General features: G+C 37.6%; 1 protein-coding gene across 5 annotated transcripts; it reads left to right on the top strand.

Moving 5' to 3' along the window:
- Positions 1–3262: 3262 nt before the first annotated feature.
- Positions 3263–15825, top strand: LOC141908343 (type-1 angiotensin II receptor-associated protein-like). 5 transcript variants are annotated; one of them, XM_074798355.1, is made up of 8 exons: positions 3271–3494; positions 5054–5173; positions 9813–9847; positions 10371–10485; positions 10634–10733; positions 10816–10849; positions 11272–11390; positions 11475–15825. In XM_074798355.1, exons 2-8 carry the CDS (start codon positions 5171–5173, stop codon positions 11582–11584), a joined length of 516 nt encoding a protein of 171 aa, XP_074654456.1. In that variant the 5' UTR covers positions 3271–3494; positions 5054–5170; the 3' UTR covers positions 11585–15825. The 5 variants fall into 5 exon arrangements, with proteins under 5 accessions (XP_074654455.1, XP_074654456.1, XP_074654454.1 ...); XM_074798354.1 differs by lacking the exon at positions 5054–5173 and having other exon boundaries at positions 3263–3494; positions 11272–11393; XM_074798353.1 differs by lacking the exon at positions 5054–5173 and having other exon boundaries at positions 3273–3494.
- Positions 15826–16798: the final 973 nt, after the last annotated feature.

The raw sequence follows: 16798 nt of genomic DNA, 5'->3' as shown, positions 1-16798 counted from the left end.
CCCTTCGAACTGTGATATCTTTGATTATGTTGACCCCCTGGGTGACCAAAGCTTAAAACGTCGCAACTCTGATCCACACCTGGTGGACAGCCATGGTAGGAAACTACTAAAGCTATGTAAAACATCGGGTGTACGGATACTAAATGGCAGATGCTTAGGTGATTCAGCTGGAAATTTTACATGCTATAGCCATTCAGGCGCCCCAAGTGTCATAGACTATTCTTTATGCTCAATAGACTTAATGCCGACCATCGACCTTTTCAATGTTGGCCTGCCAAATCTATACTCCATACATAGTGTGCTATCAATCATCCTTTCTGTCCACTATTCTATCATGTCAGGCGTCCCTAGCCCCCTCGGTTGTTCCGACAACCGCCCTCCAGAGAAGTACATCTGGAGGCCAGGGGATGATAAGAAATATATAGAGGCCCTCAACTCCCAGGAGATCCGCAATGACATTAAGTCCCTCCTAGAAAATGAGACTGGCATAAATGATAATATCAATAGTCTCTGCTCTATTTTCTCTAAAGCATGTAAGAAATCGCTCAAGCGGAAAAGTAAACTATCGTCTAAGCCAAAAATACATAAAAACCCACAGAAATGGTTCGACTCAGAATGTATAGCTAAGAAAAAAGAGATACTACGTCTGACACCTCTCCTGCGTAAAAACCCATTTGACCAATTTTTGTTATTCAAATTTAGATCACTGAAGAAATCCTACAAAAAACTTCTTAACCAAAAAAAGGCCTACTATAAAAATTTTATCCTTTCTCAAATGGACCATCTTCGCTCTAAAGACCCTAGAGAGTACTGGAGCCTGTTTGATAAACTCAGAAATATCGACAAACGCCAGTTCTCTCCTAATATAACTCTAAATCAGTGGTCGGATCATTTTACTAATCTTTTAAATGGCTCATTTAATAAATCCCTAAATCCTCCTGAAAATAATATAGAAATTCTCCCTGACCAATTTTACGCTGAGGGAGCTGATAAGCTTGACTCTGAAATAACTACTGTTGAAATCTCCAAGGCTATCTCAAGACTAAAGAATGGTAAAGCAGTAGGTCCCGATAATATCTCTAATGAAATGATAAAAGCAGGACACTCCCAGCTCCTCCCCCTTCTCCACAATATTTTCAACCAAATTTTAGCCTCGGGTACCTTCCCAGAAGCCTGGCGCTGCAGCAGTTTGCATCCAATTTTCAAAAAAGGGGATAAAAACTCGTGCTCAAACTATCGGGGCATTGCGATTGGGAGCAATCTGTGCAAATTATTTTGCAATGTTCTGCATGATAGATTATATAACTTTTCGGAATCTAATAAACTTATACCCCAGTACCAAATCGGATTCCGCAAAGGTATGCGTACGAGTGATCACATTCTAACACTAAAATCAATCATCGACAAATACATTAATCAGATCTCCAAACAGAACATCTTCTGCTGCTTCGTCGACTTCAAAGCTGCATTCGACTCTATCCACCGTTCAGCTCTAATCTACAAACTTTCTCGCTTTGGTATCGGAGGGAAATTCCTTACTTTCATCAAAAGTCTGTACTCTGATGTCCGTTACAAAATCAACTTCCAGGGTAATACTAGTTCAGAAATTAAGTCCCTTATAGGTGTCAAGCAAGGGTGTGTGCTTAGCCCTCTACTCTTTAACCTTTTCACAGCTGATCTACCTAATATCTTCTCAAACTGCGACCCGGTTACTCTACACGAAACAAGTATCAACTGCCTCCTCTACGCGGATGATCTTGTCATTATAAGTAAATCGCACAAAGGCCTACAAAAGGCACTTGATAATCTGTCGTCTTATTGCACTACTTGGGGGCTTACAGTAAACCTCCTGAAAACCAAGATAATTATTTTCACCAAATCTGGCAGAGTACTGACCAAGTATAATTTCCGCTTCTCTGGCGCTAATATAGAAATCGTTAAAAGCTATAGCTACCTTGGCATTACATTCTGCCCCTCTGGCAAATTCAACAATGCCTGCGAAACTCTCTGCGATAATGCTTCGAAAGCCCTGTTTAAATTGAAAACCATAGACATCAGAAACAATCTAACCACAGCCTACAGCCTTTTCAATAGCCTCATACGCCCCATCATTGGGTACTGTTGTGAGATATGGGGCTCCGCCTATATCACTAAATTAGACCCATCTAACTTTTACGATATCTGTAACTCTCTACCCTGTGAAAAATTGTTCATCAAATTTGGCAAATATCTACTCGGGGTAAAGAAACGCTCCGTTAATGCTGCTGTTCGTGGTGATCTGGGACAGTTCCCTCTACTTGTAACCTTCTTGCCACTCATGGTCAATTACTGGCTGCGCATCTGTAAAATAGACAGTTCGACTATTGTATATAAAGCATATCTTGAAAACATAACGTCCATGCACTCAACCCAGAACTGGTGCACAAGTCTCCACTCACTTCTGGAATGCCTCGACCTCTCAGGTGTTTGGTGCAATCAAGGGTCAAACCATCCAAAAAAGATAATTAATCTACTGCAGTCTAAAATAAAAGCTCTTTATTCTTCCATTTGGCTCAAAGAAATTAATGACTCAAACAAAAACCCAAAACTCCGATCCTACAAACTATTTAAATCACGCTTCATTATAGAAAATTATATTGTTGCCAACAACTTCACAAATCGCCGCGAATTCTCCAAATTACGCCTTGGGTCCCATCATCTCCGTATTGAAACTGGACGACATCACAAACCTCCAATACCGGTTCCCGATAGGATCTGTCAATTTTGCTCAGATCAATCTGTTGACGATGAACTGCATTTTCTGATCAACTGTTCATACTCCGACAGTGCCAGGTCTGATATTTTCACGTATTTGGACACTTTTACCGATTTCAGGACCATGTCTCACATTGATAAATTCGCCTTTCTGATGTCTAACAATAACAACGATCCCGAAATTTCCACAATTGTTTGCGATTTGGTCAATAAACTGGTTAAGCTAAGACTCGACTCCATTTCATAGTAATTCCTCAGCTTTGCGACTGAGGGCGCTTTTCTAATTATTTCTTGTATAAGTTCTTGTTTTTTGTTTTTTGATTATGCTACTATGTATTATGTATTCTCTATTTAATGTCATTCTTTAATGTTTTGTCCTGTAAATTTATTGCATGTCTTATCCTATGTATAAATGTTATATACGGCGCAATAAATATAAGTTCAAGTTCAAGTTCAAGTTCAAGTATGACATTTTGTCAAAGTACAGACAAATAGACGAAACGCTGATTTTTGGCGGGAATGGCCGCCCATACACGGAGTCCCCGGTTTGGATATGATAGTACTGCCGCGATATGGAGGATGCCCTGATTTGGATATTCTCGGAGCTATCCATTATTGATTGTACTCTAGCTGCTATCTATTGCCAATTTCCTGGCCGGGAAGGAGATTTTAAGTTTTTCTCTTTCATTGGCGCATTATAACAGCTGATAAATATGATAGCACAGCACGCCTCACTTAAGGTACTTATAATCAGATCATATGTAGGCCTAAGCCAAGGAATATTTCTGTTTAGTTTTTGTAGTAAGCTTAGGCCTACGTCCAAAATCGATGGCGATATTTAATTATTGCAAAATTCGAACCCGGAAGTGGAAGATTGATGTCTGTCTGCAGAGTTTCCAGAACCTGTCATGTCAGGTCTTAAGACCTGACATGACAGGTCTGACCTGTCATGTCAGGTCCCGAAAAAACCCAAACTCATGACAATATTTGACGAAACGGCGAAATATCTAGGCATGTGCTAGACGAATGGAAGAACATTTTGAGTTGAATGAATATTCTGACCCGTCGTTAATATCGAAAATGATTCAACAATAACGATAAGGAAAATGTTCTGACAAATAATTCATTTGAAAGGTTGATTTATAAGAAGAAAATATTTATGTGTAAACTATGACTTATTTCTGTATTAAAGGGAAAAAATAAGTTTCAGGCATAGATGAATTGATTAATGTAGAAGTAAGAGCACATTATAAGAGAATATTTTCGCTAGATGAATCGAGGTCTTGATATTTCGTTTCCGCAATAAGACACTGAAAATTATCTGCTCACTATCACAGCTCGGCAACACTCCTCACTGTCCTGAAGTCCTGGGCCCAGTTCCATAGTCATGGCTTAGACTTAAGACCAATCTAAGACCATCTTAGTACTATAACCAATCTAACAACTTAAGACCAGTCTTAAAATTTGAGACCATTTTTTGACTTAAATCTCAACTGAGGAACCAGCCCCTGAAGTCTCACTATTTACATTCATTGTCTTTATGATGTACATGTAAAAGAGCCGAATGCACTATAGAGACTGATTTTATTGAGACTGATTTTAAATCAACTCATCAATTTAAAGCATGAAGTTTTTTTTCTATCTATATCAGTTTTAATGCAGACCTGTCGCCATTATATAATACTCTTTACTATAAAGAGACCATAGAAATTAATGTTTTCCTTCATTTCATCAGTTTTTGCAGACCTGTCACCACAGGTCTCGAAAAGCTCTGCAAAATGGCGCGAGCTGCCGTGTGAGGTCTCGCTTCAAAATTATTGTTTTATAGTAACTTAAGATTAATTCTATCCATGGTTAGCAATTTATATTATACTCTTTACTATAAAGAGACCATAAAAATTAATGTTTTCCTTCATTTCATCAGTTTTAATGCAGACCTGTCACCACAGGTCTCGAGAAGCTCTGCAAAATGGCGCGAGCTGCCGTGTGAGGTCTCGCTTCATAATTATTGTTTTATAGTAACTTAAGATTAATTCTATCCATGGTTAGCAATTGATATTATACTCATTACTATAAAGAGACCATAAAAATTAATGTTTTCCTTCATTTCATCAGTTTTAATGCAGACCTGTCACCACAGGTCTCGAGAAGCTCTGCAAAATGGCGCGAGCTGCCGTGTGAGGTCTCGCTTCATAATTATTGTTTTATAGTAACTTAAGATTAACTCGGTTAGCAATTGATATTATACTCATTACTATAAAGATACCATAAAAATTAAAGTTTTCCTTCATTTCATCAGTTTAAATGCAGCCCTGTCACCACAGGTCTCGAGAAGCTCTGCAAAATGGCGCGAGCTGCCGTGTGAGGTCTCGCTTCAAAATTATTGTTTTATAGTATTTCAAGATTTAATCTATCTATGGTAAGCATACAATTTTACATTCACCATTAGATAGAGATCATAAAAAGTTCAGGTTTTTCTATTTCATCAGTTTTCAAGCAGACCTGTCACCACAGGTCCCGAAGCTCTGCAAAATGGAGCGAGCTGCCGTGTGAGGTCTCACTAATTAATCACAGTTTTGTCTAATTTATCCTATGTCAACTTATGAGCTTGGACTGAAATGTTTTTAAATTATATGTGCACTTGGTGAATTAATTATATTGCGAGTAATTAATAAAAATATGTTAATATATAGGGCCTAATCATAATGAGTATACTGATTGTTATTAATACTGATTATGAGTACATAAGGCACTACCGGTACTGGTATCATTGCCTGATCTTGATATTTTCATGTTTCATGTTACAAAAAAATTAATAAATTGTAAACAATTCTTTCAATGTTCTCAAATCATTCACCATCATTGCATCTTTATTATATACAAGGCGATATAGTTCAACAACTTTTTATAAACGGACCAACATAAATTCTTAAATGAATTCATAACACATCATAGTTTGTTTTTTGCTTTTGAATAATATATTCAGAAAGCACTAAGATATGTTCTTTTTGTTTCTTATCGGCTATCATTTGTTCTAAATCCGCGCCTATCATATCTTCTAATCGACTATCATCGGTTCAGTCATAACGATTTTCATTTTAGCGAATCGACCTGTCACCTGAGGTCCCACCTGTCATGTCAGGTCTTGGGCCCTGACATGACAGGTTCTGGAAACTCTGCAGACAGACCTAAATGAAGTGGAAGTAGTTGTTGCTCTCCGGGCGCACGACAATGCACTTTTGAATGTGGGCTTTGACCTTGTTGGTGTCAAAGGGGCTCGTATCAGAGTTATAGATTAATGTAAAAGCGATAATCTTGTGTCTGCCCCCAGGCATATAACAATAACAGTGTCTGTTAGGCCTATGTATATGGGTGCCAAAAACGGCACTCGCAAACGGACCCTCACAAACTACTCGACTCCACCACAGGGGTTTGGCGATGGGCTTGGATTTTACTTCTGGGTTGCTGATAATCTCCCGAGAATGGCACGACGCTTTACTATACGAAATCACAAGGGATGAAATGCCTTGAAGTTGTGCCAGCCAGAAAGTTGGGACAGTCACGTGACTTAACGCTACTACTGTCTGTCACACATGCTCTTCGTGCGACGTTTTGGTCCATAATTTCGTTAATAATCGGTTCTGTAAATATTATGCATCAATTTGTTCAGTAAGGAATTTGCATTCAGAAATAAATCATGAACTGGCATAAATTTGTTTGTGTTTTCTTCTATCAGCGATAGTTTACCTAGCATACACTCGCGTAATGCTGAAAAACGGCTTTTATGGCCCGTCACGTGGCGCCACCTACTGTATTTTGATATGCTAATGAGCAGGTGATGACGTCACTGTAACGTTTCCGAGCGTCCGCGGAGCGGATTTTTCAGCATTACGCGAGCGTATGCTGAGTAAACTATTGCTCATAAATGAAAACAAAAACAACTTAAGTGAAAATTATTGTTTATTTCTGAATGCAAATTCCTCACTGAACAAATTGATGCGTAATAAAGGTAGATAAACCGATTATTAACGAAATTACGGACCAAAACGTCGCATGGAGAGTAGGTGTGACAGACAGTAATTAGTATAGGCCTACACCTGACTGAATGCGAACCTGTACCATCAAAGATGAAAACTATAATACGAAAAATATTCGAGAATAACTTTCATTAAAATGCAAGGAATTCTATATTTCTCACGGAAACCCTGGAAACATGAATTTGTTTTCACTGATGACATCTCATGCATCCACTCACACTCTCTTCGACCAAATGGACCTTATGGTCCACTTGTTATATAGTAAGGCGTCGCGACTGCCTGATACTGATCCTTAACAGCCGATTGTTTATCCGAACTTTATAGCAGATAAATAAACAATATAAACACATGGTATTTCTGAGATATTTTGAATTTATTTGCAGTTCATATTTAGCGCCATTCTCGCGAGATTATCAACAACCGGGAAATAAAATCTTAGCCCGGGAAATAAAATCTTAGCCCATCGCCAAACCCCAGTGCTCAACTGGTCACTTGCTGTTTTTTGGTTTACCTTTGTCAGCAGTATGAGGTTGGCATTGAGCCAATTCATGTAAAATCGCGGCACGTTTTTTTATGTGAGCATTTTTTTCATTGGTTCTCGGGTTAAACGACGTATAATCGATGCGATTGAAGATATGACGAACCTCCGTCGATGACATGGTCAACTTTGTTTAAATTCGACGAAAAACTGTGTTTTGCGGGAAAATTCTTAGCTCTTGCGTATAAAATTGCAATGACCTCGATTGGGGGGCGTCGTCTCTACGAATGAATGTGATTGGCTGTTTTTGGGATATACGGGGAATTCCGGCACTACTAAAATAATTACGGGAAAGCCATTGATGGCAAACGTTTCATTGGACTAGGTGCCGTATATGTGCGAATTTTAAATGCTCATTGCCGGTGAGAATATAATTATTTCACATATCGCCGTAGGTATTGTTTCATTTTGATACCCGGTGATTGTGTTGATTGAGATTGAAGTGAAGTGAACGTTCACTACATAAGGCCTCCACGTTGGAGTGCTTGTGCACACAAACACATGTTCACAGACTACTATATGGTGATGCTGTAACGCTGCTTGGCGCGTGCACGTTTAGTATGATAACAGGCTGAATAATCGTCGTAGCAGATGAGCGCTGTGTTTTCTGTTTGATAGAATTTGTAATAATTTGTAATTTCTTGTGACCTGAAAATACTAAGCAGCAAACTATAGGCATAGGTCGAGGTCTGAATATTGTGTAGTGGTAAATTCCAGGATTTAAAATGATCTAATGCTACGCCCCTGTGTTTTAGCTTCCGGGCCATACATTGGAAGAGGTTTCGTTTCCAAGACTCAATATTCAGCCACCCTCTGATATGTGACATCATATGAATTTCATTTGAATATTTTTTCATATCGTGAAAAATATTTTTTTGAAAATATAAAATAGTTTCCCTGCCACGCCTACCTGTACCCTACGAAATTTTGGACGTAGACCATAAATAAATGTTTATCTTTGGTCTTATTTGACTAAGATAAAATACAATATAAACTTCTAGAACTTTGAAGTCACGAATTAAAAGGACTTTTCAAGCAATGCCCTTACTCGAAACAACCTCTAGCTTTCAAGGTAAACCACACTTTGCCCATGGGCAATTTATTTGATGTGTTACCTTTACTGGTTAATCTCAGCTCAAAGAAAATCCTACTAGATAAATATGGCACAATATCAATGATGCAGTCAACAAAAATGTATATAAACTTCCTTTTTACATACATTTATTGATTGATGATCCACAGATGCTAAACTAACTTTATTGATCAAAGACACGTGCATATGCAGCGCACGCTCGTGAGATACTGATAGTAGGCTCCAAACACTGAGCTGCCAATCATTCTAGAGACCGCCGTTATCTTAGAAGTTGCCTACGTTCCAACAACTAGAACATGTATCCGATTTCACAACTTTGTAGGCACATCGTGATTTAGCTTCCCTTAAATTACGCATACGACAATGAAAAAAATTTAAGCAGGGCCGTAAAAACATTAGGTAGGGCGCTGAGTTTTGAGCATGGCGGCATATAATTTTAGCAGCCCATAACGGGTTCTATGATTTTGGTGAGTTTCAAGGTCATTGGTTTTTGTATATGGCCACCAGGGGGCATTGAATAATACAATAACTAAGTATTTCGATATAACATTCGTACCTATGCATATTTTGTTACCACAATGAATTGCGAAGTTGCAGCTCATAACATCGTCTATGATTGTGGTGAGCTTTAAGAACAATAGTTATTCTATATGGTCACCAGGGGGTGTTGAATAGTAGAATAACTTAGTATTTCCTTATTAGATTGGTACTTAGGCATATTTTGTTACCATGATCAGTTGCAAAGTTGTAGTTCATGATATGTTCTATGAGTGTGGTGAGTTTCAAGGTCAAGGTTTTGCATCTGGTCACCAGGGGGCATTGCATAGTAAAGTAACTAACGAGACATATTTTGACATCACAATCAATTACAAAATGGTAGCTGCTGACATGTTCTATGATTGTGGTGGGTTTCAAGGTCATTGGTTTTTGTATATGGTCACCAGGGGCGTTGAATATTGAAATTGATAGATTGTTGAGCATTTGAAACCACTTCCCAAGTGGGCATGGTGTCCCTGGACCCCTAGTTATAAATTGAATTGAAATTAATTTAGGGTGATATTATTTATAAGTGTGTTTGTTAAAAATAGAAAATATTAGGGTCGCCTATAAATGAACACTTCAGCACACATAACTGCACTTTCTAACTGACCTTTAAGGCCCCCATAAACGGGTACAATGGTTGGTGAAGCCAGTTTTTCAGGTGTTTCGGAATAGTTGGCCTGATGCAAAGCTTCAATACCATCAGGATTCAAATCTAACCTGATCGTCTTAATCATAATGGGGACGGGACAGTATTAAAAGCCCAACCTACTATGAGATTACCAAAATTTGGGCATATTTAACGGCTAGTGATGAGCCTTAGGATTATAGCTTTTTTCATTTTTTTCAGGTGATATTTGTGGTGCATTTTGTTTTGACAGTTTTGTAAGTACCCTATTTTGAATGATGTGTAGCATACCATATCTGTCAGTCCATGTATATGTCTTTAGATGAACTTCAGTTTTTTGGGGTCAAAGACCTTTCGGGGAACACAAAGTATTTTATCCAACGAAAAAGATTAAAAGCACCATAGGAACAGATTAAATCAGATTATATACAGATTAGGGTGTTTGATTCAACTTACGTGAATTTTCGGATTTTAACTGATATCAGTGTGCAAAAAAAATTGCAACTTTGGTGTAGGAAGACAGCATGGTGTCTTGAATCCATTGAAAAATACTGGTAAGAAAAATTGCATGGATTTCTATACTTCATACAAACCCACCCCTGCGTACGCCACTGGATTTAACATAATTCATTTTGTATTCAACACTCCTCTCAAATTGTATTCCTTATGAAGAATTTGCTTGTAGATTTGCAAAGGTTATAAACAACCAGTACGTAGTAACCATAGTTATCATTGAAGTTAACCTTTTAGTATGTCAACATATATTTATTCGTTTAACAGTTCCAGTATGTCCATTCATTACCTACCACCGGCGTACAGTTACATGAATCTATTTGTACTTGCCTTTGGAGCCTATGCGATCCTGTACCCAGAACATGTTGAAAGCGTTGCAATGGTAAGTAGATCTCTAAATGATGGATAAATGTTTGATTATCTTCATTATGGTTATACAGTACAATCGCGTTTATGAAATGAAATCTGCAGATTTAATTACCTGTATGTTTCCAGCTTGCTATATTTGTGATTTATTTCTTATTGCGCAGTTTTTGTTACTAAGTACGATCAGCGTGGTATTAGATGTCATCTTCATAGCAATATATCAGCCTAGATCTCATGCCATTGTCGAAGTTGACATTGTAGCACGTAAGCAAATGATGTTAATTCTCCATTTTTTCTTTATCGTACCGAAAATACCTGTTCTAATGAACTCTTCTCTTACTTCTAGAAAGCATTAAAAATGAATATCGTTTCTCACTTGGGTATCCTTTTCCTATTTGTACGGTACTTCCAAAAACGAAGTCACTGTGATTGCTATGAGGACTGACCTGAAGATCTTTTTTGGGATTAGGTTGGATATATTATCGGGGGCGGATCAAAAGGGGGTTCGGGGCATCCTTTGGTACCAGCCATTTTTACTGAAAATGTTTTCTGAGCAATTTTATTGTTTCAGATCAACATGGAGCAGTATAATTTTTAACGACTCATAAATATTTCAATATTAAATGATGCCAGAATTCCATGCAGATGATGGCACCTGATTGATCTATCACCCAGTGAACCTCTATGCCGTTTGGAAGTCGGGAGTAATTGCAGAATTCCTACCATAGCTACTGGAAATTTCCCATATGTATCTGAGCTTATAAACTAAACTGTTATGCTTCCTTGACAAATGCATCGCCAGAATGAGCATTGTGAATTTGATTATAAAACCATTTACTTGTTTTGTGCTATATCGGGTTCATCAAGAAAGAGGAGGTACTTATGGCGATCTAGGCATTCCAGGAATGCCCAACTTTGGAGGTAGTAATGTCTGTCAAATTAGCTATTCGGTGTTTCTCGTATTATCATAGTTCGTAATATGTATTTTGTTATATCAATCTGCAGGTCATCATGGAAATTATGAAAATATCGATCGCAGTGGTCCAAACTCTGGTGTAGAAACAGCTCACCAAAGCATTGAGAAGAGTTATGACCCGCCACCCGCTTTGCCATAGACATCATGCCAGTCTGTGATCTTCATTGTGATTTCCATCCTCATTTGAATCAAAGTACTCTTAAGTACAGTTAACTAAAGTTATATACAGTCAAACCTCGTTACAACGAGATTATTTATAACGAGATATTGGTTTCAACGAAGAAGTTTCCGCGTCCTGGCCAAAAAAGTTGTAATTTCCTTTAATTTCCATCGGTTTTAACGAGATCGTTTAGACCGAAATATCGGATAGAACAGAGTAAATTTTGTGTCTTAAGGGAGCGTTCACAAATTATGTACCCCTATGGAGAGGGGAACTGAATTTGGTACAGTGGTACATGGGGGGAGTGGGGTCAGCAAAAAAGGTACGTACTTTGGGGGAGGGGGAGTATTAATAAATCTTGGTACGTACTTTATGCACCCAAATTCAAATGAAAATAGCCAATACTGAAAAAAATTATGCTGACTGGCAACAGGAGAGGCTGAAACAGAAATGAACAAACGAAAACAAACAGAAAACTGGGAGATTTTGAGGTACGTAATTTGTGAATACTCCCTAAGAGCAATATTCATCGGTTACAATGTAATTCCCCGCGGCCGCAGCAGAAAATATTGATCAATCGAACCCATGTGTTTAATACAAAGCATTGTTTTTATATACTGAACGCTCCCGTAGTTTCTGACAACCTAGTAACAATAACACCTCATCCGTTCATATTTTCTACAACGGTGCCTCATAAATGCATGCATTTAATTTGGCCACTAAAGTCAAAATATCTCAAAAAGGAACGAAAAAAAGTGGATGTATGCAGAATGTTTAATTTGAAGACTCTGAGCAGCTCATCGAACAGATAAACTCGAGCGGTTTGTTAGTCTAAATAAGTTTGGTTTATTCAGCTTATGGTAGGAAATGAAGTGTTGGTCGTCTCATAGCGTGTTCAGTGATACGTTGCACGGGATCTTTTGAATGGTCCTGCATAAAAGTCATGGTGTTTCAGAACTGGGCCAGGGCCCTACAGTGACTACAGCACAGTGAAAAAAGGGCGATACAGTGACTACAGCACAGTGAAAAAAGGGCGCCAACTTTGAAAAGGGCCAGTATTAATGCCCAGCGAGCGAGTTTGAGTTTGAGTGCCATTTATTGCTATCATGCCACTAAATTTGCCTTCACATTCAATTTGCTTGTGCCGTTTTTAGATTTTTGGCGAAATTTGTCCTTTTTCGCTTAGATTTATAGAGCATAAATAATGTCTCTTTTATGATAGTGCCCTTTTGAGTAAAAAAAAAATGCAATTAGTTTTTATGGCGCACAAATTGTGTGCCCTTTTATTTACTTTTTTGCCCGAAACATAAATTTTTCAAAGGCATTTGAAAACTGCGCCTGACACCAAAGTATCGGATACAACAAAGTTTTTATTTTGCCCCTGGAACTTTGTTGTAAAGAGGTTTGATTGTTGTATCATTTAGGACTTCTTACAATGTCTCTCAATTATCCACCAATCTAAATATCCTCATCATCCATAAATATTTCACTGTATGCAGATTCAGGATCCTAAGATGTTATTTTCATTGGAGAAGCCACCTCCATAAAATCCCCCAAAAATACCAGATGCGATAATCTAAATGGATTTTTAAAAAAAGGATACATTCTTACTGATCATTTACGGCTTTATTTCATGAACTATTTGATAGACATATATGACCTACGTTCCTTATTGCGTGACTTTTCCAATACTCAAAAGTTACCAAATTGTCCAAGATGAGTTGTTAAACATTTGGAGAGCATCATTTTTTATCAAACGTATAATGTACGTACAGATGTAGATTGAGAATAATATGGCTCGCTCACACGGCGTTATTTAGACCGGTTTAAATTTGGATCAAGCATTCACGCACGCAAAAAATCGGTTCCAAATTTTTGGAACGGGCTAAATCTAAGGAGGAAGAACTGAAAAGGGCCTATACAGTAAAATCCGCTTAATTCGGAATATTTGGGTCCAACAAAATTCATCTGGTTTACGGAAAATCCGGATTCAAGGTCATTTTCTTGTATGAATTAATGAACAAATGGACTGCAAATACTCTCCGGATTAGACCAAAATCCAGATTAAGCAGGTTTGACTGAAAAAGTCATGCTATCTGAATTCACCTCTGCCTGCATATAATTCAAATGTTTAAACAATAAGTAGCCTACATGATGACTTTATATCTGTAGTTTACTGTACGATTCCTATAAATGGATAGAGAACTAGGCAATGTTGTTCATATGCATATGTAAAAGTACATGTACAAGTTTGCCTATGCATCTGTGGTTAAGGGAAGCAAAATCAAAATTAATTCATTCCTCATTCCTGAAGAAGCTGGCTAAAAGAATTTTTTACTTTGGTTATATTCACTTACTTATATCATTCCTTGCGATAAAAACCATATCTATCTATCATTCCTTAAGAAGATTGTGATAAAAATCATAATCTCCTTGATAAAATACATCCTCTGTATCACTATTTGCTGTGTGATGTCTGGACGACTAATTTTTAAAATCTTTAGAATAAAATGTCTGCCCTCAATTTTTACATTCATTTTCAATGAGAGATATGTCTCGGACTGAATGCCTTGTCAAAAATTTGAAGGCCAGAATGAGTCAGATATTTGAGGGGGTGGTCCAGGGTAGGGACTAATATGACTATCACCATAGTCACATGTAATGTTCATATACCGACGTATAAACTAGATTATACTGTGTACATGGTGCATGAGTGTGTCTTTTGTCTTAAGTAAACGGTTGACTGAATTCTCTAAGTGTACAGTAAACTTCACCAAAATTGGATCTGACCACCTTGGATAACCCTTGAACTTGGATGCTTGTAAAAATGTTTTCGATATTTCCCTCTATATGAATTATATTCAGAATATCGCACTGGATATACCTTGGTTTATTGCTCAAGTCTGACAAAATTCCACATCCCAGTAAGATCTGACTTTAGCAAGAGTCTACTGTATATTTTATATATACAGCTGCATAATATCAAATCAAAGTTGATTTATGTGGGTGTCATTTCAGAATATTTTTCCTGTGGGTAATGTTGTATTTAATCATGTTTATTTTACAATGCATGTATCTCTGGTAGTATTTCATTAATGATTCTGTTAATGTGCTACCATTAGGCCAAACAGATTGCTTGTTTCCATGTGGGGTCCATGTTTCTACATTAGAACTCAATTAATTCGGATGACTAGGGACTTTGCCCAGATTTCTCCAAATTAAGTAAAATCCGAATCATGAATAATAATTTACATGGTTTCAGGTTAAGTAGACCAAATATTTCATCCAAATTAAATAAATATCTGAATTAAGTGAGTTCTACAGTTAGATTCATTAGTCCTGCAGTTTTAATTGGATCTCTTCTATTGATATTCTATGGGGGTAAGACTGTAATGTTAGACTCCTTCACGGTGGGACCAATATTTCTATGAATTGTTACTAAAAACCTTCTCGGGGTACCTTTTGGCCTTTGGAGGATGTGGTGAAATGACTAACATCTAGTGTTTGTAGTCACTAGTTAGTTACATTAATTGAACTTGTAAAGGTGCCTCTCAGCCTATTAGCATTAGCAGGTACATCTAATCAAAAATATCGGTATCAAATCCAAACCCTGGATGCAATGTTGACTATTAGACATTAGTCATTTGAGCTTCTCCAAAAAGGTAATATAACTTATTCTTCATGGCAACTCATTGCGTATCCAGCTTCATGAACATGACTAAAATGCTTGAGCAATTGAGCAAAGGAGGAGGTGACTTCGGGAATAAAACTACATGCATTGAATTATGATTTCCATTGGGACAAATGTAATTCGGAATTTAGTTACGGTTACCTTTCACATGTATTTCAAGATACGCATGACTATTACTAGTTCTGACTATACATGTACTAATTCAACTATATATCATGACTTTAGATTGTATTAATTTTCTTTTCATATTTACAGAATTAACAGCATTATTATGTTTGTATGTTTACTTATATTTATTATTGTTGTCCATGTACGAGATCTAGTCATCTGTGGAGTTCATAGAATGGCTGGTTGATTTTCATGAACTAGAGACTAATACATGTACATGTAAATACATATGTACGATCTATATGTGTCTTTTTTTCCGAATTTTAATGAATATGGCTACCCATCGTATTATTATGCAAAAGTAAAGTAAAGTTGTGTATATATCGAGAAATTTTATTATATCAATAAAGCGATTCATTTTCCAAAATCCCTTGGCATTCGTTTATAAATGTGATGTTCACCTAGTATGTCGTTGCATGTGTTTTTTAACGCCGTTAAGGAGCCGAGGGGCAAATGTCTTTGAGATAATAAACGGCATGACCTCATCCAAATGAGCCACAAAACGGAAAATCAGACCTGAGAATATCCACAAGAATATATCTTTGACATTATTTAGACTTAGGGCCTCTTATACGGGCAGTGTTCGATGATCCACCTAAACTCAGTCCTGATCCATGAGAGTCGCACAGTAACCGATACGAGACGTCGACTCGGACGTGCTCTAGGGATGTGTATTAGTCGAGTCACATCTCGAAATTACGTGACCTTCGAATTGTTGCCAGCATTAAACAGTTAGGCAGCATTAAACAAATGTTTCAACTCAAGAAGGCATAATCGTAGTAATTTGAATGATCACAGGTGCTTTACCAGGTATATATATGGCCTAATCATAGAATCTATGGCCTAATTTAGAGTCGACAGGGCTTCGAGTACGGTACGCACTCTTGACCGCTTGGACGCCGGGTACCTGTATAAGCCTCGGCCCGTTGAGGGGCAGTTCTATTTCGAGAAAAGTTAATTTTTCACCGTGAAGAGGGGCACTTTCCTATTGAAAACTTGAAGGACCGAAGTCGAAGAAGCTAATGGTAGGAGTGCCGGGGATACCTGAACCCCTGCCCGCCGATACTCATCATTCTTACTAAAAATGAAAATTACCGGTAATCACGGTATCTAAATATCGAAAGGTCTAGCCCCAAAATTTGACACTGATTTTTAGGGCAGGCACTTTTATGTGAAATGAGATGGAAAGATTTTCCATCTCATTTCACATAAAAATGTAGGATCAAAAAGAGACCGGCAACCAGTCTACTCGGGATATATCCGGAGCAACCCCCTTATTATCAAGGTCATGTGGTAATTCAATTCAATCCTTTCTTTATTGACACTATTTAAAA

This window comes from Tubulanus polymorphus, chromosome 7 (genome assembly GCF_964204645.1).
Source record: "Tubulanus polymorphus chromosome 7, tnTubPoly1.2, whole genome shotgun sequence".
In the NCBI taxonomy this organism is placed as follows: Eukaryota; Metazoa; Nemertea; class Palaeonemertea; order Tubulaniformes; family Tubulanidae; genus Tubulanus; species Tubulanus polymorphus.
The sequence above is the reverse complement of the archived record's forward strand: the minus strand, read 5'-3'. Positions and strand labels throughout refer to the sequence as shown.